The sequence below is a fragment of the Equus przewalskii genome, chromosome X (genome assembly GCF_037783145.1).
Source record: "Equus przewalskii isolate Varuska chromosome X, EquPr2, whole genome shotgun sequence".
Classification (NCBI taxonomy): domain Eukaryota; kingdom Metazoa; phylum Chordata; class Mammalia; order Perissodactyla; family Equidae; genus Equus; species Equus przewalskii.
The window spans coordinates 112,154,087-112,180,257 of NC_091863.1; the positions used below are offsets into that span (position 1 = coordinate 112,154,087).

General features: G+C 37.2%; 1 protein-coding gene across 9 annotated transcripts in view; it reads right to left on the bottom strand.

Annotated features, from left to right (window-relative positions):
- The window catches only part of ATP11C (ATPase phospholipid transporting 11C), a 172,655-nt gene that overhangs the window by 52,438 nt on the left and 94,046 nt on the right, over positions 1-26,171 (bottom strand). For all 9 annotated transcript variants that reach the window (XR_011536064.1, XR_011536060.1, XR_011536061.1 and 6 more), the window contains exons 6-14: positions 20,071-20,199; positions 18,189-18,292; positions 10,141-10,191; positions 9,075-9,139; positions 8,656-8,737; positions 7,345-7,495; positions 6,540-6,737; positions 1,770-1,931; positions 941-1,092 (exon numbers count right to left, since the gene is read on the bottom strand). Coding sequence is in view for 4 of the 9 variants with exons in the window: in XM_070605248.1 (XP_070461349.1) it covers positions 941-1,092; positions 1,770-1,931; positions 6,540-6,737; positions 7,345-7,495; positions 8,656-8,737; positions 9,075-9,139; positions 10,141-10,191; positions 18,189-18,292; positions 20,071-20,199 (1,094 nt within the window). In the remaining 5 variants the exon portion in view is untranslated. The remainder of the gene's footprint in view (positions 1-940; positions 1,093-1,769; positions 1,932-6,539; positions 6,738-7,344; positions 7,496-8,655; positions 8,738-9,074; positions 9,140-10,140; positions 10,192-18,188; positions 18,293-20,070; positions 20,200-26,171) is intronic.

Sequence of the window (26,171 nt, forward strand, 5' to 3'; positions counted from 1 at the left end):
TTTCCCTTCCACTGGGGTTACTCGTACTTGTTTATTGTTTTTTTCTCTTTCATACGCTCTCAATCTATAACTGTACTTCCCTTACTGGCTGAGATGATAACACAGAGCAAGTCAATGCCCAGCCACAAATTGTAACCAAGGAAAAGGCAATTTGTAATTCCAATTCTGTAGCTAATACACTGGGTGACCTTTTAGCCACTTAATCATCTTGGGCCTCATCAGTAAAACAGGACTGTACGTTACCAAATGATGTCACAATTGTTGGGAGCACTGCAGAAAAACCATGAGTTGTACAAAAAGTGGCCACTGTTATGTGATTTGCAAAATACAGTATGATTCAGACTTCTGGCTGATATGCATAAATAATAATGTAAGTTACATTTACGCTTTGCTATTTTCTTTTTGGTCTTAACTGTTTAGGTTTGGGAATCTTTCACAAATTTTCAGATAAAGCAGTTTATCTTTTTATTAAACAATAAGAATATTTACAACATAAAGTTATTGAGCAAACAGAGAAAAAACTACCTCCTGTCCTGCTGTGGATTTCACTTTCTCAGGAGAAGTACAAAAGTGTTTACTTTTTTCACTCTTCAAAAATGCTAATGTATTTCTCTACAATTTATCTCAGGGTTTTAAAACAGCTTTATTGAGGTATAATTGATATATAAAGAACTGCAGATATTTAATGTGTGTAATTTAATAAGTCTGGACACAAGCAAACACCATGATACCATCACCACAATCAAGGTAAGAAACATATCCAACAACTCTCAAAACTTCCTTGTGTCCCTTTGTTTTTTGTTGTTTGTGGTAAAAACATTTAACATGAGATCTACGCTCTTAAATTTAGAAGCACAAAATAGCACATTGTTAACTACAGGTACAATGTTGTACAGGAGAGCTCTAGAACTTATTCATCTAGCATAACGTAAGTTCTTACTTTTTAGCTCCTTTCACCAAAGCTATTTCATCTGGTGAAGAGGACATATAGGCTAATTCAGACGATTCTGGAGCTCCATCAACAGCATCATTTGTTTTAATTTCTACAGTATGACATAAACTCAAGGCACGCAGAAAGAGCTCTTCTCGATTCTGTTGGACAGTAGCAGAAAGATGACTGTATTATTTTCACTTTGATCGCTTGCTAACTATTCGGTGAACAGAAGAAAGATATCAATGTGAGAGAATGCTATAACCTCCAGCAAACTGACTAGTGGAAATTTATAAATTCCTAATATTCAAATGAGCTATATCTTTCACAGCATTCCTGGCTCTCAGCTAACATACCCTAGGGGCTATGTTATCTCATTCAGGCTACTGTAGTGCCATCAACCAAAGCAGTGAGTTCTTCATGGCCTATAAGTGTTCATTCAGTGTCTAATTCACCATCTAGCAACAGCTCAGGTGCAGGGACACTCTGGTTCATTTAATGCCTAGGAACTCCTGGGACTTGAATGATTTGAATAGATATCATTCTTGGAGCAGCTCATATTTTTAAAGACAAAGCACAAAATATTATTATTACACAGACAGGCAAGTGAAAAGTTTTACCCAAATGCCATTTCCCACAATTCTCTCTACTTACAAATTCTACTTGTTTACAAATTCCAGAGTTGTTAGTAAAACAAGAAACGTAAGTCAAAAGAACAAACAAACGGTTATTCAAAAGTCTATGTTATGCACTCAAATTCATCATTTCTACTATGTAGGGCTAACACATGTGTACAGATTGATTTCTCAAGGTAAAATGGTAATGCAGAAAATGCCACCTTATCTGCTTTGTCAAAATATGTTAAGGGTCCATCAGTTTGAGAGAGTCCATCAGCCTCCTGAGTTACACCTTTATATTTGTGCCCATCTATGCAGCATTCAACGAATTCCATGCTGTTTTCAGTGAGTGTTCCAGTCTTATCTGTAAACACATAATCCACCTAAAAACAAGGACACATACATATGCAGTTTTACGTTCTTCCATGTGATTAATTTTTAGTTAGCTGTAACGCAGGGCTATTTCCATATCCATCGAAAATCACTTTTTCTAAGACTTCTTATTAAATGTCAGGTAATTACAGAAGCACTATTATCAAATGAGAAATGAAGGAGTATTTTTAAAGACAATGAAATAGTAACAGATGTCTAAGGTAAACTTACCCAAACACAGAAGATTAATAGGAAGGAAAAATGTGGAGATTTGTTATCAAACTAAGAACCCTTCGATTTAACAACTACCGGTTTAGATATAAAGAAGTTACATAAAGAAAAGTCAATTTTCCAAGTGGGAAAGAAGAATATACTGACCACTTACTTTCACACACACACACACACACACACACACACACACACACACACACACACAACATTTGATAGAAACTTAAATTAACTGGGAGGTAACAAAATTTTTCCTTGAAAAGTAAAATTTTCTATAAATACACTAGATTGAAGTAAAATGCATTGTGTCATATAATGCATATAAGAGCTACAGAATATAGACAGACAGGGAAATGAAGAATGTTAACAGTTAATTAGGAGAAACAGTAAGTCAATAATTATCAAAAACATAATTGAAATTTCTTTCCACATACTAAGTATATTTTCAGATACTCCTCAAAAGTTTCCAAATTAAAAAAGTAGAGCTTATAATGATAGGTTAAGGTATAATATAAGCATACTATCATAAATAATGCAAAAAATAAGCTATGAAATAAATTTTCCATGAAAAATAAGACATTTTGAGCACTTCCATTTTATCTCTGCTATTTATAACATCTGGCTTTTGAAAACCCACAATTTTATCCTCCCTTTTGGCAATTTATGCTTAAATAGCTAAAATTATTGGCTGACAGGAACAAGCGTAAATGCAAGATTAAGGTTTTTATTATGTAAGAGAGAAAAAGATGAACTCCAGCATTAGTTGCTTTCTAATTATTTTTCAAAGCTTTTCACGGTAGCAGCATTGGCACAAATATAGCATTCCAATCTTCCTTTTTTTTTCACTGTTAGCCAGCCAAGTTTGAATTCTCTTTAAACTAATCCAAGTGGTATTATTCCTGTATAGTCTAGATTTTTCCCGTTAAAATGAAATCCTTTAGGTGCTTTTTCTGATCAAAATTATGAACCCTTATTTCTCCCTGAAGGTTGATCTGGGCTGTTGTACCTCCTGCAGTTGGATGAGCATTCACTCATTCAGAAATCTTTTATGAGTATCAAAGGCAGTAGTTTTAAATATATAAAATATAATTGTTTACCTATATATAACAGTTTGTCCACTGTGGATCTGCGTACAATTAATCTCACAGGTATAGGACAACAAATTACATACAAATACAGTAATTATCAAATTGTAGTATATAACACATTCACTTGGAGGACCTGTTATAACTCAGATCACTGGGAGATGTCCCCAGAGTTTCTGATTCAGTAGCTCTGGGGCGGGGCCGGATACTGTGCATTTCTAATAAGTTCCCACGTGAAGTTGATGCTGCTGGTCCCAGGATCATATTTCGATAATCACTGCTCTAATATATGCCCTATACTCAGGAAATGAGGAGGAGGGGATGGGCTGCTATTAAAAAGTATTCTCACATTTAAAGGAGAGATAGAGCTAACGAGTGAGCGGCTACTGCTTGCCTCTGACTCTCAGCAGCCTCTTCCTCTTCAGTAGGTATGTTTGAGCCTGGTGGAAAGGTCCCTCTCTATCTGCAAGCTCAAACCTATCATTTTGAGAGCCTAAAGTAAGATCGCTGTTCTAGGGTAAAAGGAGCCCTGAACTAAAGATTGAATACATGAAATTGCCTATTTTGTAGGTCAAAATTGGTCAAAAATTTTTCTATTGTTCAACCCAGTGGAACATTTGGACTCAAGTCTTGGCTCCACCACCTACTAACTTTGTGACCTTGGAAAAATCTCTTCATCTTTCTGAACTTTAAATATTAACCTTAAATAACCGAACTTGCTGCACAAGCTGTAAAGATTACAAAATGAAGCTCAATAATAAATATATTCGTAAGCTATAAGGTATTATATAGATGTTGATTGTCACTGCTGTTGACTTGACCAAATTCACACAGTACTGGATTCCTTACGTTATCCCACATTCCCTGATTTTTCTGATCGATTATGATCACACTGCTATAGTTAGGTATGATATGTGTGTTTCCCCAACTAGATGGTGAACAACTAGGGTTACTTGTTTACTTCATAATAGTAACCTCAGTAGCAAGAACATATCCTAGATACATAGCAGAAGTTCAATATATAACTGCTGGATTGAATTATTAGAATCAGAGTACATACTTAGACATATCATTAGGCTTAGCTGCAAGACTGGGCAGGGATATGAAGCAGGAGACTATTCCCACAATTTTTTCAAGATGAGCTGAAACCATTGGATGTCTAAAAGACTGATACCTGATCATAAAAGACCACATTCTTTTCCAACTGAACTAAGCAATATGCTTTTTGTTTCTAAAGTCAAACACTGTCTTAAACATATCTTCCTATTTTTTTTAATACCAATGTGAGTCATTTTTAAAGAGGTTAAGCAAGTGTTTGCAATGGTGTTGATGGGAACTGAGAGTGCTTTTAGTAACATGAAAAGCCCCATATATCTTAAATTATGACTCATCAAAGAGGAAACTGGTTACTCTTAATTTTGTGTGTACCACTCCATTGAATTCTAAATGGCCTAAGAAACTACTTAAAGACTTCTTTGCATTTTCATTCAGGTAGTTTCTACACATATGAGCTAATAATGATGGCAAGTTGTTTCTACACCATAAAAAATGAAGTGGCGGTTTTGCTATTGACTTAAGAGATTTGACTAAACGACAATCACATCCAGAAAAGCAGGTTTCGGCCGGGGAAAGAAGCGGTGGCTGAAATGAAAACTGTAGTTTCTTTTCACAGATCAAATTTACCAGATCATTACCTAAAGCTACACTTTACTTTTTGCAGTGTGAACAGAGTCTAGATGATAGGAACAAGATTACATTTCCATAGATAATATGGAATCTGCTAAAGAGTCTAATCTAGTGAAACCTGGCTGGACAGCCTGCTAGTCTCTGGTGAGCATTAGCTGTCACATGTGGAATGATGGCTGTTCTATTTGCAGTAGTCTGGGGTTAGCCATGTTCATCCTGGGGTAGGTTAATCCAAACAGCCAGGCACTGCATCTAGAATAGGAGACTTACTCAACCAAATCAGCTGTCAGGGGAAAGTTCCCCAGAGATGGCTTGTGACTCAATTTTTTTTCATGCAAAATGCTGCAGACTGATGCCTTTTATTGGGACTAGAGTAGTTCTACTGAGACATCTCTGTCTCTGGACGGAAACTTCTGGTTTCAAAAGGCTAAGGTCAGCTGTGGAAGCTGAAGTCACCTACAAAAGAATCCTCTGGGGACGATATCTAAGGAAAAATCACTCATTCATTCATTTCTTATTCTATCTTTAGTAACTCAGTATCTCTGTGGGATGCAGATTCTATCATCTGGGATCCTGGAGTCCCTAAGTTAAGTCTCAATAAAATGATATCTGGTGAGTCCTTTCACCCTTGTGACTGTAGTTATCAAGAGAGTACTATGATTTAGGCAAAGACTGTGTAAAGAACAGAAATAGAGAGCAAGGGCAGAAGGGGACTAAATTCAAGAGGAGAGTTTTGAGGTGTAGATGCAAACTGGCACCATTTACAAAAAGTGTGAGGCCCTGTTCCAGCCACACAGTTCCATTAACTGAATTTTCATCTCCCAGTCACAGAAATGACATTTCCACAGCCTTGACATTCTAAATATCATGAGAATTAAATATAAGCCAAAAAGTTCCCTTGGCTTGTGAAGATCATTACAAGACACACAGAAAATTCAGACAAAAGAAAAAAATTCTCAATATTGATAAGAAAGGCATGCAAGAAGTCATCACTGAAAGAATTAAAACTAGACTACAATGCATTAAAAAACAAATATACCTGGGTTAGAAATGAGATCACAGCCTGGGCTACACTGGTATATGAAGCAAAAAGCATTTTGAGCAGTGCATGCCCTCACATTGTCCTTTCAGTTCAAGTCTTGCACTGGAATAAACAACTCTGCTTGCTAGGTCTATATTCCATCTGATCAGAAATGTATCAAGAAAATGTCAACAGGACAACTCTGGTCAACTTAGTTTACGGAACAAAATGCATTTATAAAATAGCTTTATTTACCACCTCATATTTTATACTCAAATGGTTTTAGATGTTGATGAAGACTACATGTTTCCTGTTCCAAAGCACTAACTCATCATCTAACATCATCAGGTGAGTTTTAAAGAGAATTTCTGTAACATTCAAATTTAACATATAACTTGAGATCTTTCTCAAAAATGCCAGCAAAATAAGTGATGCCATAGCTTATGAAAACATTGCTTGCCTTCATTACATGCCTACATAAAGAAATTTTCTTTGAATCACATTTCCAAATGTGAAATGGTCACATACATTGGCAATCCAGACTATAAGAAAAGATATTTCCACTATGTTAACTTATTTTAAGTAAAAATATGTTCTACCTGACCAAGTTCTTCATTAAGGTCTGATGTGTTAACCAGGGCTCCTTCATTAATTTCTTCATCATAAAAGTCCTTATCCCATGAAATGAAGAAGGAGCCCAAGAATTTCTGCATTTCTACTGTGACATACATGGAGACAGGAATGATAAAGTTGAATAGAACCATAAATGACAGGAAGTCGGTGAACATTTTCAAAACCTAAAACAAAAGAAATAGTTCATGCTAATCAGATACACAGTTCCATCAAGCAAGTGTAATATAAAGATGTTAATTTTCTATCTTTTTATTTCAATGCTGAAAGCACTGCTCTTGGTGTAAAGAAGAAACTTCTCAACGACACTATCATTGGTCAAAATTATTACCACAGTATGTAAAAACATCTAAAAACACCGTCAATTTTATCATTATTTTTCAGTGAATATACCTTTTGACATAATATTTTTTCACTTCATTATGTTCTCTGCTCTCCTCACCTCTAGATATGAATATAGGATCAAAGTTTATATGTAGGCATCCATTATGCTCCTGTCAAGATATATCACAAGCTCATATTATATTAACATACCAGAGCTGCTTGCCCAATTGCTTAAAACTCAATGAAAGAGGTAAAAAGTAAGCACAGATGCCTAAGGTAAAAGAAAAAAATCTCTAAAGCTTCTTAAATATTTAATGGCTTATAGCTACCATACAACCAAGAAAAAACTCAGAAGCTAACAAAAGGTATCATTATCTGAGCAGCATTTCAATAAAGGGTGGCTTGGTCACAAAGCACTAGAGTTAAAATTTTTAGCATAAAACAAACTACCTTGAAAGTCTCCCGCTCTTTCTGGGTCTTTTGGTTATACCAAGGTTCATCGTTATATGGGATACTTTGCCAAATATACTTTAGCGTAGTGCATACAGCAGCTTTGGTCAGTAAGATAAATAAATACACAATCAGGAAGGCATTAATGGATCTGAAAAATAACAGATTATGAACTTAAAAACTATCTAATTACTTAAGATATCAACCAGGTATAAATTAAACTGTTCAGTTTTCTAAAGTTTCTCCTGTGTACAGTATGTAACCACAGCACAAGCATTTATGTATAATGTCAGTTATCACTGCAGAAGTATTACCCTCAAGTGATAAAATGGAAAAGTCAGGGCCGGCCCCGTGGCCGAGTGGTTAAGGTCACGTGCTCCGCTTCAGTGGCCCAGGGTTTCGCTGGTTCGGATCCTGGGCGCGGACATGGCATCGCTCATCAAGTCATGCTGAGGCGGCAGTCCACATGCCACAACTGGAAGGACCCACAACTAAAAATATACAACTATGTACTAGGGGGCTTTGGGGAGAAAAAGGAAAAAATAAAATCTTTAAAATCGAAAAGTCAGCCCTGACCTGTTTGTTGGTCACCAATGCTCCCAAAAGTGCAATGGAAAACAAGCTTAACACACCTTTAGTAAGGATCCCATAAAGCGACAGGACACACACATACACCCCATTACCTACTCAACCATTATAGGAGTAAATTGTTTCCATTTCCCTGAATACTAAAGGTTTAGGGTAGAGAGTGGGGGAGCAAATGTGAAATCCTCAAGCTTAGCGTGGATTCTTTTAGTCTGAAAGTAGAGCTATGGAGAGGGTGCCACTGATATACAGGACATCCAGGCCACTGATAGTCAGGTCCATGACAGTGGCAACTGGCTTGAAGCTCTCCCAAGTACCACTTCAATATTGACCAGAAGACTATTATCTATGTTATAGAATCTCCTCACATATAGCAACCAGGACTCCAAACCATTATCCAGCAGCAAAAGGAAGTATTTTTATATTTCAACTAAACTCTGCCCTGGAATACCTATGTGAGCTTAGGTAAATCACTTATCATCTCTGAGACCATTTCTTCGTCTGTAAGGTGGACAGGTTAACAGGAATTACTCTGCAGAGCTACTCAGAGAATTAAACCAAATCAGACATACAAATCACTGAGCACAGTTTTAGGAACACAAAAAGTGCTTAAAATGATAGCCACTATTATAATTGATGTATTTCTGTTATGGATGTTATTCGGAATTACTGAGATGCAACTATTTCAATTCAATAACAACTAAAGAAATTGTGGTACACACTAACTTTTCAACAGCAGAACGTTTCTGAGATTTGCCTTGGTAGTTCAAAGCCATTTTAGTTTCCATCCCAGTGTAAACAGCAACTCCTAAGGAATAAGAGAATACAATGAAAACGAGGTTACAACTGAGATGGCCAACCAACTTCCCAGCCACATGGATCTATCAATTTTTTTAGCCTATAAAAGTACGAATTCTAAAGCCTCTTCTATTCGTCAGTTGCTGTATCATTTATGGTATAATTTTAATTCTACAAAGTTCATTTGTTATATTTCAAGACAGTTTACCAACTTAAAAATTCCCAACAGCTAAAAATAGGCTTAGATTAAATGGCATTATTTGCCATGTTAAATCTTTAACATGCACTATTTATGCACAGGTTTTACAAAGCATATTTCTGATAAGGATATCTTAAAAATTATTCACCATATATCTTCTTGGTATTTTTTAATGTAGCTCCTTTCAACAAGAGATTTTCAGGTCCCAAAGACCTAAATAAAAAACGAACACAGTTTATCCAAACAGCCCAATAAATAGCATCATCAACTTTGGGGACATATTTTGCTTTAACACACATTTATCTCCTAAGGGTTCAGAATGCATCTGTCTACTTATGTCATCTGCTAACTCCCCAGGATGAACTGAAAGATCCTTCCCTCTGAAGTTACTTGAGGGTACAGCATGGATGGAAACACTATACAGGAGTAGCCAGCAACACACAGAGGTAAAGAGATGCACAGAGAGATAAAAGGGTTATGAGTCAAAGAAAGCAAGACAAGAACAGGACAGAGCAATAGACAAGAAGAAACAGAAAGAGAAGGTGACAGATAAAAGACTGGGCAAGCAAATGGCAAGGTGGGAAAGACACACTGACATATTTATAGAGTTAACCTGGCTTTTTGGGGATCATTGGGCACTTGGCATTTCTTTAACTTACTTTTGTGCATGGCTATAAAGGCCAAATGGAAAAGTTGAGGTAATTAACTGGATGCCAGAAGAGGAAAGAAGACATCCCCTTTTATATGAATTGCTTCATTATAAGTGATCAGTCTTTCATTTTACTTAAGTTCAGGTAATTCTTCCAGAATTTTATCCACTGCCTAGTCCCTCAACCACTCTCCCTTAATCCACTGGTCTCTTGGTATACTTCCAATATTGTCAGCCATTGCACAACCAAGGACAATAAATACAGTGCCTAGAACAGATTTGGAAATATCAGTCAAAGTATCTGGAGCTCTGCAATTTTGGAAACCCTCAGCATCACTTCCAATATCACCTCCCTCCCAGGACACACACTCAAAGCCTCTACCACCACAACCCTACCAATCACAAAGTTAGTTACTCAAGACCTATTAGTGGGATATTGGCTAGTTACTCCAGGTCTAGTCACCATTAGCTCCCTCTCTATAAAAGAAAGCATTGGCTATTTCAGTGGACTTAAAAGAGAAATATTCCCCCTTAAAAGAACAGATTAAAGGAATAACAAACTAACCTGGCAACAGCCTCAAGATTATTATTACGGATATTGATTCGTCCAACAAACCTGAAAAAAGAACATGATACCAGATGTGTTTTCTATATCCAGGTAAAATCTATATACCACAAATATGAGAATGGATCAATACAAATAATGTAAGAGATAAGACTCTGAATGAATTATGAAAGCCTATATATATATCTGAAAAAAAAGTTACATTGAACTGATAAGGTGTGTAATATTATGGATTATAAGAATGTAAACAAAGATTCAAAATTGATTTTCAAGATCTACTTGGCATTGTCCATGCACAAAATATCCCTCTCATTCATACTTTCTAATTGGCTTCTATTTTAGATTCATGTGAAGAAAGGTTTCTGGTGCTAAAACATAACTTTCAAAACCATTGGTTAGTAGTTTTCATTTGAGCATGCATCAGAATCACTGGAGGGCTTATTAAACCACAAATTTCTGGGCCCCATTCCAAAGCTTATGATTCAGATGAGAATTTGCATTTCCAACAAGTACGGAGGTGAGGCCGATGCTGCTGGCCCAGGATCACCCTTTGAAAACCAGAGCATTGGCATTATTCTTAGACAGTGAACACTTGATTACTGTCTAGGAAATTTACAAACTGTGTCTTGCAAGGGATCTCAATAGTGAGCTTCCCATGAGCACTTAATGTGGCTAGGCATATGGTAATCTGCATTTCTGAAAACTGGGGTGAAAAGACCTAACCCCTCCTTAACAAGAATGTTATGAGTATTTCATAATTTGCATTTTAACTTTTTTCAGAAAAATGGAACTATTATTTACTATATACACAAAATATGAAGGTCTGCTCATTGGAGATACACTAATAAACAAGAAAGACATGTTTCCTGCCCTAAGACAGATAAGTAAACAGGCAATTACAATGTGAGTAACTACAACTAATGTGGTGGAAGTACAAGGTATTCTGAAATCATATAGCAAGGGCACTCAATCCAATCTAGAGAAATTAGGAATAATCTTCCCTGCCTTAAAAGTCTACTTCATATTTAAGGTAACTGAACACTTTAGGAGTTGTCCTACAAATATGCAGAGATATATATTATTCTCTAACTCAGGCAGAATCAGTCACTCCCTTTTGTGTGATTCCATGGGTCTTTTACTCACCTCTATGATCAAACTGTACTATAAACCTAGCTTTACTATTTTATCTCCTTTGTAAACTGTGAGCTCCTTGAAGGCAGGGAACCACTGTGTTGCTTTGTGGTCCTAGTTCCTACTATCAAGGTGGATACAGAAGAAGGGAACGAGGAAAGAAGGAATGACAGGAAGGAGGGAGGGCATTGTTTTTGTAGTAGGATGGATACTTTGTTTTTACACTACCGGACAGTGGTGTAAGTCACACCCAATCATTTGATCCCACATTATGACCAAGAGCATTTATTAAACAGATGGTTGGAACAGGTAATGGATGCCATCTGTAATGATGGAATAAAATGAAATTAATTGGCCCACCTGGGGATAAAACCTGTCATTCTAGGTGAAGTGACGTCAGCGTCATGGCAGAGTGAGCTTGCCCCAGACTCTCTCCCCTCCAACATACAACAAAAAGGAGCAACCATATTCCAACAGAAAATATCCTAATAGGACAGGAATCCTTGGAGAGTCACGGCAGCCAAACAATGGAGGGCGGACAGGCTGGAGTACCCCTCGGAGGAGCCGGAACGGGGTAAGAGAGAACTTCACTCCCTCCCCTAAAGACTAGGATCGCTGTTGTGGGAGGCTCTGTGAGGGAAGGAGTGAGAGAGGGGTTGCACATCCGCAGGATCACCCAGGAATCCCAAGCGCCCCTGCAGCCTAGAGGGAAGCCCTCTAACGGGGTGAAAGCTTTTGCGCGGGGTGAACTCATCAAGCCAAGACCCCAGGAGACCAGATAGTGAGAGCTGATGGGGAAACGGGGTACTGCACACAAGAGATAGTGCTCCCCCCACGCCATGCTGCACCATCTAGGCTGAAGGCAGAGGGCTCAGAGTACGCGGCTCTCAACTCCCATCCAGTGGCGATAGGCTGTAACTGCAACCAAATAATATTACAATGGGAAAACCCTATAGTTCCAGCATCAGGCAATTCATCAAAGCTCCAGACCAGAGGGAAAACAATAAATCCCCAGAATTCTGTCCTGAGGACTCAGAAATAAGTAAACTAAATGACAATGAATTCAAATAGCTATCATCAAAAAACTCAATGAGGTAAAAGAAAATATAGAGAAACAATTCAACAAGTTCAGGAGCTACTTCACAAGAGATTGAAACTATAAAGAATCAATCAGAAATACTAGAGATGAAAGACACAATGGAAGAGATAAAACAAAATATGGATTGCTTGAATGCTCGTGTGGACATCATAGATGAGCAAATCAGCATAATTGAAGATAGACATGTTGAATTACTCCAGACAGAGGAGGAAAGAGAACTGAAACTAAAAAGAAATGAAGAAACTCTCCGAGAAAGATCCGACTCAATGAGGAAATGCAACATAAGAATTATAGGTATCTAAGAAGGTGAAGAGAAGGAGAATGGAGCAGAAAGCACGCTCAAAGAAATAAAAGCAGAGAACTTCCCAAATGGCATGAGAGAATGAGAGAGAAATGTGTGTGGAGGAAGCTTTCAGATCTCCTAGATTTGTCAATGTAAAAAGACCTACAGACAGGCATATAGGAGTAAAACTGGCAAAAATGAATGACAGAAAGAATACTCAGGGCAGCAAGGCAGAAGAAAATAAACTACAAAGGAACCCCTATCAGACTGTCAGTAGATTTCTCTGCAGAAACCTTACAAGCTATGAGACAATGGAATGACATATTCAAAACTTTAAAAGATAAAAATCTTCAGCCAAGAATACACCATCTAGCAAAAATATCCTTCAGATATGCAGGAGAAATTAAACATTTCCCAGACAAACCAAAGTTGAGGGACTTTGTAGCCACGAGACGCCCACCTACAAGAAATTCTCAAGAAGGTACTCATAGCTGAAAAAAGAAAAAAGGGAGAAAGGGGTCACAAAACACAGAGTAAGGAGACAAACAGATAGAATCAGAATAGGATAGCAAATATTCAACTATAGCATTAGGATAAAGGGAAGGAAAACACCAAAAACAAAGACAATCTTATCACTTTAACCACAAATTCACAGCACAAGTTGGAATAAGATATGAAAATAATAACTTAGGAAGGGAGGAGGAAAGGGACTGAATCAGTTTAGACTAAGGAAATAAGAGGCCATCAGAAAATGGACTATGTTATGCACGAGCTTCTGAATACAAACTTCAGGGTAGCCACTAAACTAAAAAGCAGAACAGAGACACAAAACATAAATAAGGAAAAACCTGCAAAACACAGCAGTAAAACACTGCAGAATTCAATGGGCAGACGAAAACACAGAGAACAAGAAACAAAGGAAATGCGGGAAAACCAGAAAACGAGTGACAGAATGACAGCATTAAGCCCTCATACATCAATAACTACCCTCAATGTAAACAGATTGAACTCTCCAATAAAAACACACAGAGTGGCAACATGGATTAAAGAACAAGATCCAACAATGTGTTGCCTCCAGGAAACACATCTCAGCTCCAATGACAAATACAAGCTCAGAGTGAAGGGGTGGAAGATGGTACTCCAAGCTAATGGAAAACAAGAGACAGAAGGTGTTGCAATACTTATATCAGACAAGGTAGATTTCAAGATAAGGCAGGTAAAGAGAGACAAAGAGGGGCAATATATATAATGATCAAAGGGACACTCTACCAAGAAGAAATAATGCTTATAAATATCTATGCACCCAATACAGGAGCACCAAAGTTCACAAAGCAACTATTAACAAACGTAAAAGAAGGTATAAAAAATAACACAATAGTAGGGGACCTCAACACCCCACTCACATCAATGGACAGATCATCCAGAGAGAAAATCAACAAGGGAACAGTGGAATTAAATGAAAAGCTAAACCAGTTGGACTTAATAGACATATATAGAACACTCCTTCCAAAAACAGCAGAATACACATTCTTCTCAAGTACCCAGGGAACATTCTCAAGGATAGACCATATGTTGGGAAACAAGGCAAGCCTCTATAAATTTAAAAAATTGAAATAACAAGCATCTTCTCCAATCATAATGCTATAGAGCTAGAAATTAACTACAAGAAAAAAGCTGAAAAAGGCACAATGATGTGGAGACTACACAATATGCTATTGAACAAGCAATGGATCATTGAAGAAACTAAAGAAGAAATCAAAAAATATCTGGAGACAAATGAAAATGATAACATGCCATACCAACTCATATGGGATACAGAAAAAGCTGTATTAATAGGGAAATTCATCACAACACAGGCTCACCTTAACAAACAAGAAAAATCCCAGATAAGCAATCTCAAATTACACCTAGGTGAATTAGAAAAAGAAGAACAAACAAAACCCAAAGTCAGAAGAAGGTAAGAAATAATAAAACTCAGAGCAAAATTAAATGCAATTGAAACAAAAAAGGCAGTAGAAACGATCAATGAAACAAAGAGCTGGTTCTTTAAGAAGATAAACAAAATTGACAAACCCCCAGCCAGACTTACAAAGAAAAAAAGAGAGAAAGCTCAAGTAAACAAAATCAGAAATGAAAGAGGAGAAATAACAACAGACTCCACAGAAATACAACAGATTATAAGAGAATACTACGAAAAACTATATGCCAACAAAATGGATAACCTAGAGGAAATGGATAAATTCTTATACTCTTACAACCTCCCAAAGCTGAGTCAAGAAGAAACAGACAATCTGAACAGACCAATCACAAGGAAAGAGATGGAAACAGCCATCAAAAGCATCCCAAAGAATAAAACCCTAAGACCAGATGGCTTTCCTGGGGAATTCTACCAAACTTTCAGAGAGGATTTAATACCTATCCTTTTCAAGCTATTCCAAAAAATTAGGGAGGATGGAACACTTCCTAACACATTGTACGAGGCCAACATCACTCTGATACCAAAACCTGACAAAGATAGCACAAAAAAGGAGAACTACAGGTTAATATCACTGATGAACATACATGCAAAAATTCTCAACAAAATTTTGGCAACCCAAATTCAGCAATACATCAAAAGGATCATACATCATGATCAAGTGGGATTCTTACCAGGGACAAAGGAATGGTTCAACATCTGCAAATGAATCAACGTGATACAACATATCAACAAATTGAGGAATAAAAACCACATGATCATCTCAATAGATGCAGAGAAAGCATCTGACAAGATCCAACAGCCATTTATGATAAAAACTCTTAACAAAATGGGGATAGAAGGACATTACCTTGACATAATAAAGGCCATATATGACAAACCCACAGCCAACATGATATTCAATGGGCAAAAACTGAGTGCCATCCCCCTGAGAACAGGAATAAGACAAGGATGCCCTCTATCACCACTCTTATTCAACACAGTACTGGAGGTTTTGGCCAGGGCAATTAGAGAAGAGAAACGAATACAGGGAGTAAAAGAGTGAAATTCTCGCTGTTTGCAGATGGCATGATTTTATATATAGAAAACTCCAAAGAATCCATTGGAAAACTATTAGAAATAATCAACAACTACAGCAAAGTCGCAGGGTATAAAATCAACTTACATAAATCAGTAGCATTTCTATACTCTAACAACGAACCAACAGAAAAAGAACTCAAGAGCACAATCCCATTCACAATCACAACAAAAAGAATAAAATACCTTGGGGTGAATTTAACCAAGGAAGTGAAAGACCTATACAATGAAAACTACAAGACTTTCCTGAAATAAACTGATGACAACATATAGAGATGGGATGACATTCCATGTACACGGATTGGAAGAATAAACATAGTTAAAAAGTCCATACTACCTAAAGCAATCTACAGATTTAACGCAATCCCAATCAGAATCCCAATGACATTCTTCACAGAAATACAACAAAGAATCCTAAAATTCATATGGGGCAACAAAAGACCCTGAATTGCTAAAGCAATCCTGAGAAAAAAGAACAAAGCTGGAGGCATCACAATCCCTGACTTCAAAACATACTACAAAGCTACAATAATCAAAACAGCATGGTACTGGTACAAAAACAGGTGCACAGATCAATGGAACAGAATTGAAAGCCCAGAAAAAAACCCACACATCTATAGACAGCTAATACTCGACAAAGGAGCTGAGGAAATAAAGTCTCTTCAACAAATGGTGCTGGGAAAACTGGACAGCCACATGTAAAAGAATGAAAATTGACCATTCTTTTTCACCATTCACAAAAATAAACTCAAAATGGATCAAAGACCTAAAGGCAAGACCTGAAACCATAAGGCTTCTAGAAGAAAATATAGGCAGTACACTCTTTGACAGCAGTATTAAAAGGATCTTTTCCAACACCATATCTTCTCAGACAAGGGAAACAATAAAGAATAAACAAATGGGACTTCATCAGACTAGAGAGCTTCTTCAAGGCAAAGGAAAACAGGATTGAAACAAAAACACAACCCACCACTTGGGAAAAAATATTTGCAAGTCATACATCTGACAAAGGATTAATCTCTATAATATATAAAGAACTCACACAACTCAAAAACAAAAAATTAAACAACCCAATAAAAAAATGGGCAGGAGACATGAACAGACATTTCTCCAAAGAAGATATACGAATGGCCAATAGGCACATGAAAAGATGTTCATCATCACTGATCATCAGGGAAATGCAAATCAAAACTACACTAAGATAACACCTTCCACCCGTTAGAATGGCAAAAATAACCAAAACAAATAGTAACAAATGTTGGAGAGGTTGTGGAGAAAAAGGAACCCTCATACACTGCTGGTGGGAATGCAAACTGGTGCAGCCACTATGGAAAACAGTATGGAGATTTCTCAAAAGATTACAATAGAAATACCATGTGACCCAGCATTCCCACTACTGGGTATCTATCCAAAGAACTTGAAATCAGCAATCCAAAAGTCCCATGCACTCCTCTATTCATTGCAGCATTATTCACAATAGCCAAGACGTGGAAGCAACCTAAGTGCCCATCAACTAATGATTGGATAAAAAAGAGATGGTATATACATACAATGGAATACTCCTCAGCCATAGAAAAGAACTGTCCCATTCACAACATGGATGGCCCTTGGGGGAATTATGCTAAGTGAAATAAGCCAGATAGAGAAAGACAATCTCTCTATGACTCCACTCACATGTGGAAGTTAAACATGTAGACAAAGAGAACAGATTAGTGGCTAGTAGGGGAAAGGCAGGCTAGGGGGTGGGCACAAAGGGTCAAGTGGTGCACCTCCAACACGAGTGACAAACAATAATGTACAACTGAAATTTCACAAGGTTATAAACTATCATAATCTCAATAAAAATTTTAAAAAAACCAAACCTGTTACTCTACCCTCATTAACAATATGCTCTAATCAACCAAACTAACCAGTCTTAAAAATCAAATGCCAAATTTTGACAACCCACAATGACTGTTAATTAGCAAATCTACTCCAGAAAGACTAAGAAGAGTAAAATAGAGAAAATTACACCATTTCACTGCTCGCTCAATGTAACTGTTTACTGTGGACAAGAAATAGCCCGTTTGCAATACTCAGGTCACTATGATCATCATAAAAAGAAGGATGGAATGCTTACTAATTGCATGGCTCCATATCCCCTTCTCTCTTGAATGCTGGATGACACATTTTGTTTTAATTAACGCTGGTTAATGCATCAGTCTGATAGATCAGCCTTACGGGATAACATAATCTTAAAATTTGATGGATGGTCATGTTTACAAATAACAAAAATAAAGGAAAAATCACAAGTAAGATGCCTGAACCCACAATGATTTATCTTAGGCTGATAGCAAACAAGGCTCATTTGATTCATTTTCATGCCAGAAGGAAGGAACAGCTCGTAAAAATACAAACGAAAGGAGGCTGGGTAAGTGATGGGTGTTTCTTTGCAATACTGGAAGCCAACAGACAGCAGGAAAATAAAACCAAGTGATTCTTACTTATAGAGGTCAGGTTGAGGCTGTTCACATTCAATTGCTGCTCGGAGGGTATCAATGGACTCAGCCGTACACAGTGCAATGGTATCACGTACCGCATAATGTGTCTAGATGAAAGTAGAAGACAAAGCAAAAACAAACAAAAAAAGTGTTTCTTTTCATAATCATACAGCTACCTGATTCTAGGAACACTGTATGTTTTATTAAGAGGCTTTGGCAGAATAATACAAATACTGATGCACAGTTCCCACTAAATAAATTTTATGGTATTATTCTTAAAATATATTATAAACAATTAGAAAGATAACCTTGCTGCAAGGAGATTTCAAAGATAATGAAAAAACTAAAAGCTTTTCTTGATACTAACCACAGAGAGAATTCCATTTGCAGTAAGCATATAATTAACTGAAAACTCCATGAAAAAATTTAATGCATTTATTTTTTTCTATTTATAGAACTAAGACGTACTATTTTGTTCATCAGTGTATGGTGATGTAAATATACACATATGAATTGAACATAACCCTTTCGGTCACAAGAATCCTAATATTTTGTCAACAGAAAGAAAAAAATCATTAATAGTTCCATTATACAAACAGCATAATTAATGATCTTGAAAATGCTCAAATCAGCAACATATCATATGAGGAGCAGGGAGATGATGTGTCTTGCTTTTGTCAGGCAGAATATTCTACTAGTGTATATTATTGTACCTGATTCATCCAGAACTCAAGGTATGCGCCAATGAACCCATTTATAAATCATCAAAGAATGGCTAACACAGACCCAAAGACTATAACCACTTACACAGAAGGGAAAGCTGTTACCTGGTCTTTGGGAAATACCATGAAATTGCCTGAGCTATATTTAAAACTATCTCCTGACTTTAAAAACCTATGTACTTTTAGACAATTTGATCAGATCAACTTAAATGAAAAAAGAAACCACCTGAAAGCTTTCTTTCTTTAAAGTTTTTCTCCTATTAGGGAATCTTTAGATAGATTTCTTGATTTTTATCTTGACATTCTCTCAAATATGACTTTGTTTTTGAACAGTTTAAATGGGACTACTTCATCACCATGCCCTTGAAGGACAGAATTAGTCACCTAACAGGCACTTAAGTCACTTTTTCACATACTAAGTCCTGGTCCTCAACTCCAGATGGAATACACAAGCAGAGGAAAGCCCTCAAGGATACACACAGAGGTGAGCACATTAGGACCCTGCTTTAAAGGCAGCATACAGAGGATACATCTTCATGCCCCGTGGAATTCTGGTCAATGGCCAAGAACTGACTGTGCCAGAAAGTACCAGGGAAGTAAGTTGTCCTCCAGTTTGAGCAAATTTGCTTTAACACATTTATAATTCTTCCTAGTTGCAATAAAGCAAACATTTGTCAAACTACACCCTAAGATATTTTTTAAAAAGCAATCAAATTACTCCAGGCTACATTTTCTATGTGCCAAGAATAAACATTTTTTTAAAGAAAATATTCATCGCTTTTTAAATGAAAGTAGATCAAACTGTAAGGTTAGACTGCATGAAGTGATTTTTATAGTTATTTTCAGTCTATGATTATTCTCATTTTTAAAAGCCTAAATAAAATATTGAAGGGGTTATGTCAATATTAAATGCAAGCAGTGTTATAAAAAGTGTGATAGCTTTTATTTGTGGCATGGATTTTCCCCACCCAACACTACCCTTTTCCCCAAAGTTTAGTATTTGCTTAGAAGTTCAAAGACAATTATATAAAAGCTGTCTTCAAATACAAAACTTAGACAAATAGGAAATAACAAGATGAAAGACTAGGGGGCAGAAGGAAGGAATATTGTATGATTAACTATCTTGAGCTCAAAATGTTTAGAAACGTTTAGTCTCCATTTACCTTGCAATTGGATTCCCCATCAAGACTGGCTGTAGTAACATAACAGGTTCCATCACTAGTGCAGGATGATAGAAGAATAAGATCACAGGGAAAGGTTTCATCTGCCTGTACTTCGACTACATCACCGACCTAGCATGGAGAGAAAAGTAAATATAAGTATTTTTAATTCTAAACAAAGTACTCATTACACCTCAAAGTAAAGTCAGAACTGTAGCAAGAGATCTCTTCTACTCTGAGGCTTAGAAAGGGTTTCAGCATTCTATACCACATGAAAGGCAATGAAAGAATGAATATTACTCAACATTCAGAATCCTCTTTAAGATCACAAGGATTTGTGATGCTTTCAGATTACCTCAGTATTGACCTTTAATAAATGATTTCAGCGCCCAGAGACCCACCTGTTCTCTGGCATTGCTGTTTCATTAAGACAATGACCATTATCATTTGGTGAATGAATCACGAAAATCAACATGTCTCAATTTGAGCACTTCATGAACATTGGGCAGCCACACTCCCACTCTGCATCATGCATATTTCAACATGCTCTGCCCTCCATGTGGTGACACTATTATTGTTGGGTGCCAGTTCCTGCTTCAGTGCTCAGAAAACCTCAGTTAATTCGATAGGCATCTATTTTTCTCATAATGTTTGAAAAAAATTTCATATAGGTCACTTTCCAACAATTCATCTGCTATCAGAAGAATCAATCAATATAACAATGAGAAATAACTTCCTATCAGCAAGCATCCAAAGCTCAAGCAGAGGAAAAACATGAGAGAAGAAATCATGAACCATTTTTATTACAGATAATTTAATAATGTAGGGAACAAATCACAATGGTTACAAGGTAGGACCTTTTAACTTGACTCTGTGTCGCAGCTCTGCCACATAACTATATGACCTTGGGTAAGTGCCTTAGATAACTGCAACCACAAATAATTTGTTCTACAACATTTGCGATTCGCTCAGATATCAACTATAAAGGTCCCTAGAACTGGAGTGCAGGTTGAGGCTGGTGAGATGGTAAAGGGCCAGATCACAAAGGGCCTGGCAGGCCAGGCTCAAAGGTTTAGGAAGGAAACAATATGCTCTAGTTAGAGAATCAACTCCAGAGTTCTGTTTCCACTTAGCATATCAAAAGCCACAAGAGAACATCACCATCCGTCATCATAAATATTAGAAAATGCTGGGTAATCTACAAAATCACCTATTCTTTTAGTTCCTCAGAGAGCTGAGGTTGCAAGGCAACCAAGTGAACTAAATTTCAAAGGGCGAAAAGTCCCTCTGAGTAGACAGGAGAAATGAACTGTTTCACAATTGACAAAGCACAGGTGGAAGAGATGGCTGCCATAACAGTGCATGAGAAGGAAACAACTAGATTTTTTTTTTTTTTTTTTTTTTTAAAGATTTTATTTTTTCCTTTTTCTCCCCAAAGCCCCCCGGTACATAGTTGTGTATTCTTCGTTGTGGGTTCTTGTAGTTGTGGCATGTGGGACGCTGCCTCAGCGTGGTCTGATGAGCAGTGCCATGTCCACGCCCAGGATTCGAACTAACGAAACACTGGGCCGCCTGCAGCGGAGCGCGCGAACTTAACCACTCGGCCACGGGGCCAGCCCCTAAGCAATTCTTAAAGGCTTAGTAGGAACTAACATGACAGTTTTGAATCTCTGCAAGCCTGAGAGAAAAGAGGAAATCATAACCATTCATCAATTCTTCTCTACAGGCATCCACTGGGAACTCATGAGAAAGCATGAGGGCAGGAGACCTAAAAGAGCCTTCTTCACTGGTACAGGCATACAGGTTGTGACTGACTGCTGTGAAGAGACAGACTCAAAATATGCCAGAATCATAGATCCTTCTCTGACATGAGACAAAAGCTATCTATGTGTACAAGAAAGGCAAGAAATCGCCTCTGGCATAGTCTCAGGAAAACGTCCCTACCACTGCAGGACAGGTAGAAGCAAAAGCCATGTACTGCTGGGGATAGGACAGGAAGCTCACTCATACCGAGGAGCTAGCAATGATAAAAGGCAAAGTCCAGCTGCCATGGGAGGTGGAGCGGGAGTACTGAGAAAGTTTCACCCAGAGGTATGGTGCATAAGGCCTGCCTAATATTGAGACTGGAGCAGGAGAACCAAGAAACCACTCTGTTCCCACCAGGAGCTTTGCAATGAATACCATGAAATAGTAATCTACCACTGGGGGAGGAGAAAGGGCAGAGAGAGGCATCCTCTGTTTCAGGGATGTAGGATCTGCTGAGGAGAGGGTGGAACAGGAACACTGAGAAAAACCCCCTGGTATCCCAGATCCCACACAAGGCAATGGCAATCCACCACTTCAGGAATTTGAGGTCCTGTGGTGTACTGAAAGCATCAATAACTATAACAAAAACCAAAGCCAGGCCAAATCCTGACTGGATTGAAGATTGACTCAACCCCCAACACTAATGGGCTGACAGAGAGGGATGCCCATTTCAGAACATAAATACTGTTCACCTCACTCTTTAGCATTCTTTAACATACAACATCAAAAATTCAATAAAAAAATAAGACACACAAAACACAAGACAAAAATGACCTATCATCAAGAGATAAAGGAGTAAACAGGACTAGCCCCAGAAAAGTTCAGATTTTAGAATTATGAAACAGAGATGTAAAAATAGCTATGATTAAGATATTAAAGTATTTAGTGAAAAAGGTAGATATATATGTGCAGATGACGAATTTGAGCGGAGATGGAAACTACAAAAAAAAAGGGCAAATGGAAAAGTTAAAAACAAAAAACATGATATCAGAGATAAAGATTTCCCTCAATGGGCTTATAAGGAGACTGGATGCAACAAAGGAAATAATCAGTAAACTTGAAGAAATTCTTCCAATATTTCTAACTCCAATACCCATACTCTGTCCCTTACAAATAGCTGTGTTTCTACATTGGAATTCCTCAACTCCTGTTTCTAGGCTCTCTTCTCTATGTTCTATGTGATTCTATCCAGTCTCACGGCTTCATATACCATCTACATGCTGATGAAATCCAAATTTCTATTTCCAGTTAAAATATCTCCTCTCAGCTCCAGGCTTGACAATTCCATCCGGATGTCTAATAGGTATCTCAAAATTAACATGGCCAAAACTGAATTACTGATTTCCTTATACTCCCACATCTGTCCCTAAACTTATTCTTCTCCAGCCTTCTCCACCTTATTTAATAGCACCAGTATTTTGTTTAATGGTACTAATTAATTCACCCAGTTGCTTGGGCCCAAACCAAGAAGGCTATCTTTCTTCTTTTTTTCTCTTTTTTCTCATTCCCTACATCCAATACATCTCCAAGTCATGACGATTCTACCTCCAAAAAAATGTCGTGAATATATCCATTTATCTTAATCATGAGAGAGGTGGGACGAAGTTGTGGTTATGAGCATGGAGTCTACACCCACTTGTTTCAATTCAAATCCCAGCTTTCCCACTTACTGGTTGTTGGACAAGTTTCTTAACCTCCCTGGGCCTCAGTTTCCTTATTTTAAAGAGGAGATAATGCAAGTACCTATTTCAGAGGACTGTTGTGAAGGAAGGATTAAATGAGTTACTATAATGTAAAAGGGAGTGCTTGGTATATTTATGTAATATATAAATGTTAACTACTATTTTATCAACATTATCTCTACTATTATCATCCTAATATAAGCTCTTATCATCTTTTGCTTATACTATGGCAGTAGCCACCTAACTGGTCTCCCTCATTCCACTTTTTCCCATGCCTCCACTTTGTTTACTCTCCAAACTTGTCTTTTAAAAAAAAATAAGATCAAGTCACTCCCTGGCTTTGAAATCCTTCCAAAAATTCCCATTGCACTGAGGATACAGAACAAGTCACTTTCCTGCTCAACAATAGTCTCCCTACTCCCCAGCCGCGGAATTAAATATTTAGACACTTTTCATTTATAAGCATCTCTTTCCACACACAAATACTCCAGAAAGGGCACAAAGAAATAGTATTTCATACAATAACATAAACTGATTTAATTAAGATTATATCTGCTGAGGGGCCGGCCCAGTGGTGCAGCGGTTAAGTGCGCATGTTCCGCTTCTCTGTGGTCCGGGATTCGCTGGTTCGGATCCCGGGTGCCGATATGGCACCACTTGGCATGCCATGCTGTGGTAGGCGTCCACGTATAACGTAGAGGAAGATGGGCATGGATGTTAGTTCAGGGCCAGTCTTCCTCAGCAAAAGGAGGAGGATTGGTGGTAGTTAGCTCAGGGCTAATCTTCCTCAAAAAAAAAAAAAAAAAAGATTATATCTGCTTAAGGTCAGCCTCAAGGCAAAGAAGCCTAGTGAACTGAAGGTGAAAGATGGGGGTCTTTCTAAGAGGGTGGGGATGACAGCAAAATCAGAAGAGTAAAAGAAAAAAGAATAAAAGAAAGACAATCTATGTCAAACTCAGGTAACCCTCCTACTCTGTCGCCTTCCTCCCATCATCACTATTAGTAGACGCAAGACAATTTACCAAGCACTGGGGATATGGAGAACTTATGCCCAGGAATTCCAGGTATTTAATAAATAATTCATTAGTGATAGTAATTGATAAGAGTACAGGGAAAAGAGTATTATTTTTTATGAATTTATATCACAGCCCTGAATCATTCTGAAATGGTATTTTCACCTACCCTCTTTTCTTTCTGTCCCACTCATGTTCTTCCCTTGTTCTGGGGGATCTGATTTCCAGTAGCTTTCATATTTTAATCTATATTCATATAGAAATATTCTTTTAAAAATAATACCTTGGAAGATCAACAAAATGAACAAACTCTTACTAGACTAAGAAAAAAAAGACTCAAATAGCTAAAAAAGAGAAAACATCTACAACTGATGCCACAGAAATAAAAATGATTACGGTGATGCATTGCATAACAACATTTCTGTCAACAATGGACTGCATATACTATGCTGGTCCCATAAGATTAGCACGATATAGCCTAAGTGTGCAGTAAGCTACACCATCCAGGTTTGTGTAAGTACATTCTATGAAATGTTCACAAAACAATGAAATCTCCTCATGATGCATTTCTTAGAACATATCCCCGTCACTAAATGTCTCATGATGGTACAAGAGGCTACTATAAACAATTATATGCCAACAAATAGGATAACCTAGAATAAATGGATAAATACCTAGAAACATACAACCTACCAAAACTGAATCATGAAAATATGAAAAACTCTGAACATATTCAAAACTAGTGAGGAGATTGAAGAAGGAAGCAAAAACTTCCCCCAAAAGAAAAGTTCAGGACTAGATGACTTAATTGGAGAATTTTACTGAACATTTATTAAAGAAGAAATAAAACCAATCCTTCTCAAACTCTTCTAAAGAACTTAAGAGGAAGAACACTCCCAAACTTACTCTATGAGGTCAGCATTACACTAATACTATTACCAGAAAAAGACACTACAAAAAAGAAAACTACAGATCAATACCCTTGATGAATATTGATGCAAAAATCCTCAACAAAACACTACCAAATCAAATTCAACAGCACATTAAAATGATCATACACCATGACCAAACGGGATTTATCCTTGGGATACAAGGATAAATACAAAAATCAATCGATGTAATGCAACACAAAAACAATGAACAAAAACTATATGAGCATCTTAATCCATGCAGAAAAAAAATCTGGCACGATTCAACACCTTTTCATGATTAAAAAAAACCTCAATGAACTAGGAAGAAAAGGAAATGGCCTCAACATAATAAAAGCCATATATGACAAGCCCACAACTAGCATCATACTCAGCGGAGAAAGACTGAAAGCTTTTCCTCTAAGATCAGGAATAAAGTAAGGATGTCCACTCCCAATAATACTTACTATTCAACATTGTTTTAGAAGTTCTTGCCACAGTGATTAGACAAGAAAAAGAATTAAAAGGCATACAAATTGGAAAAGAAGAACTAAAACTATCCTGGTTCACAGATGACATATTACATGAAAAACCTCTAAAGATTCCACAAAAAAAGTTAGAATTAATAAATGAATTCAGCAAAGGTGAAGGATATAAAATCAACACTCAAAAGTCAGTTGCATTTCTATATACTA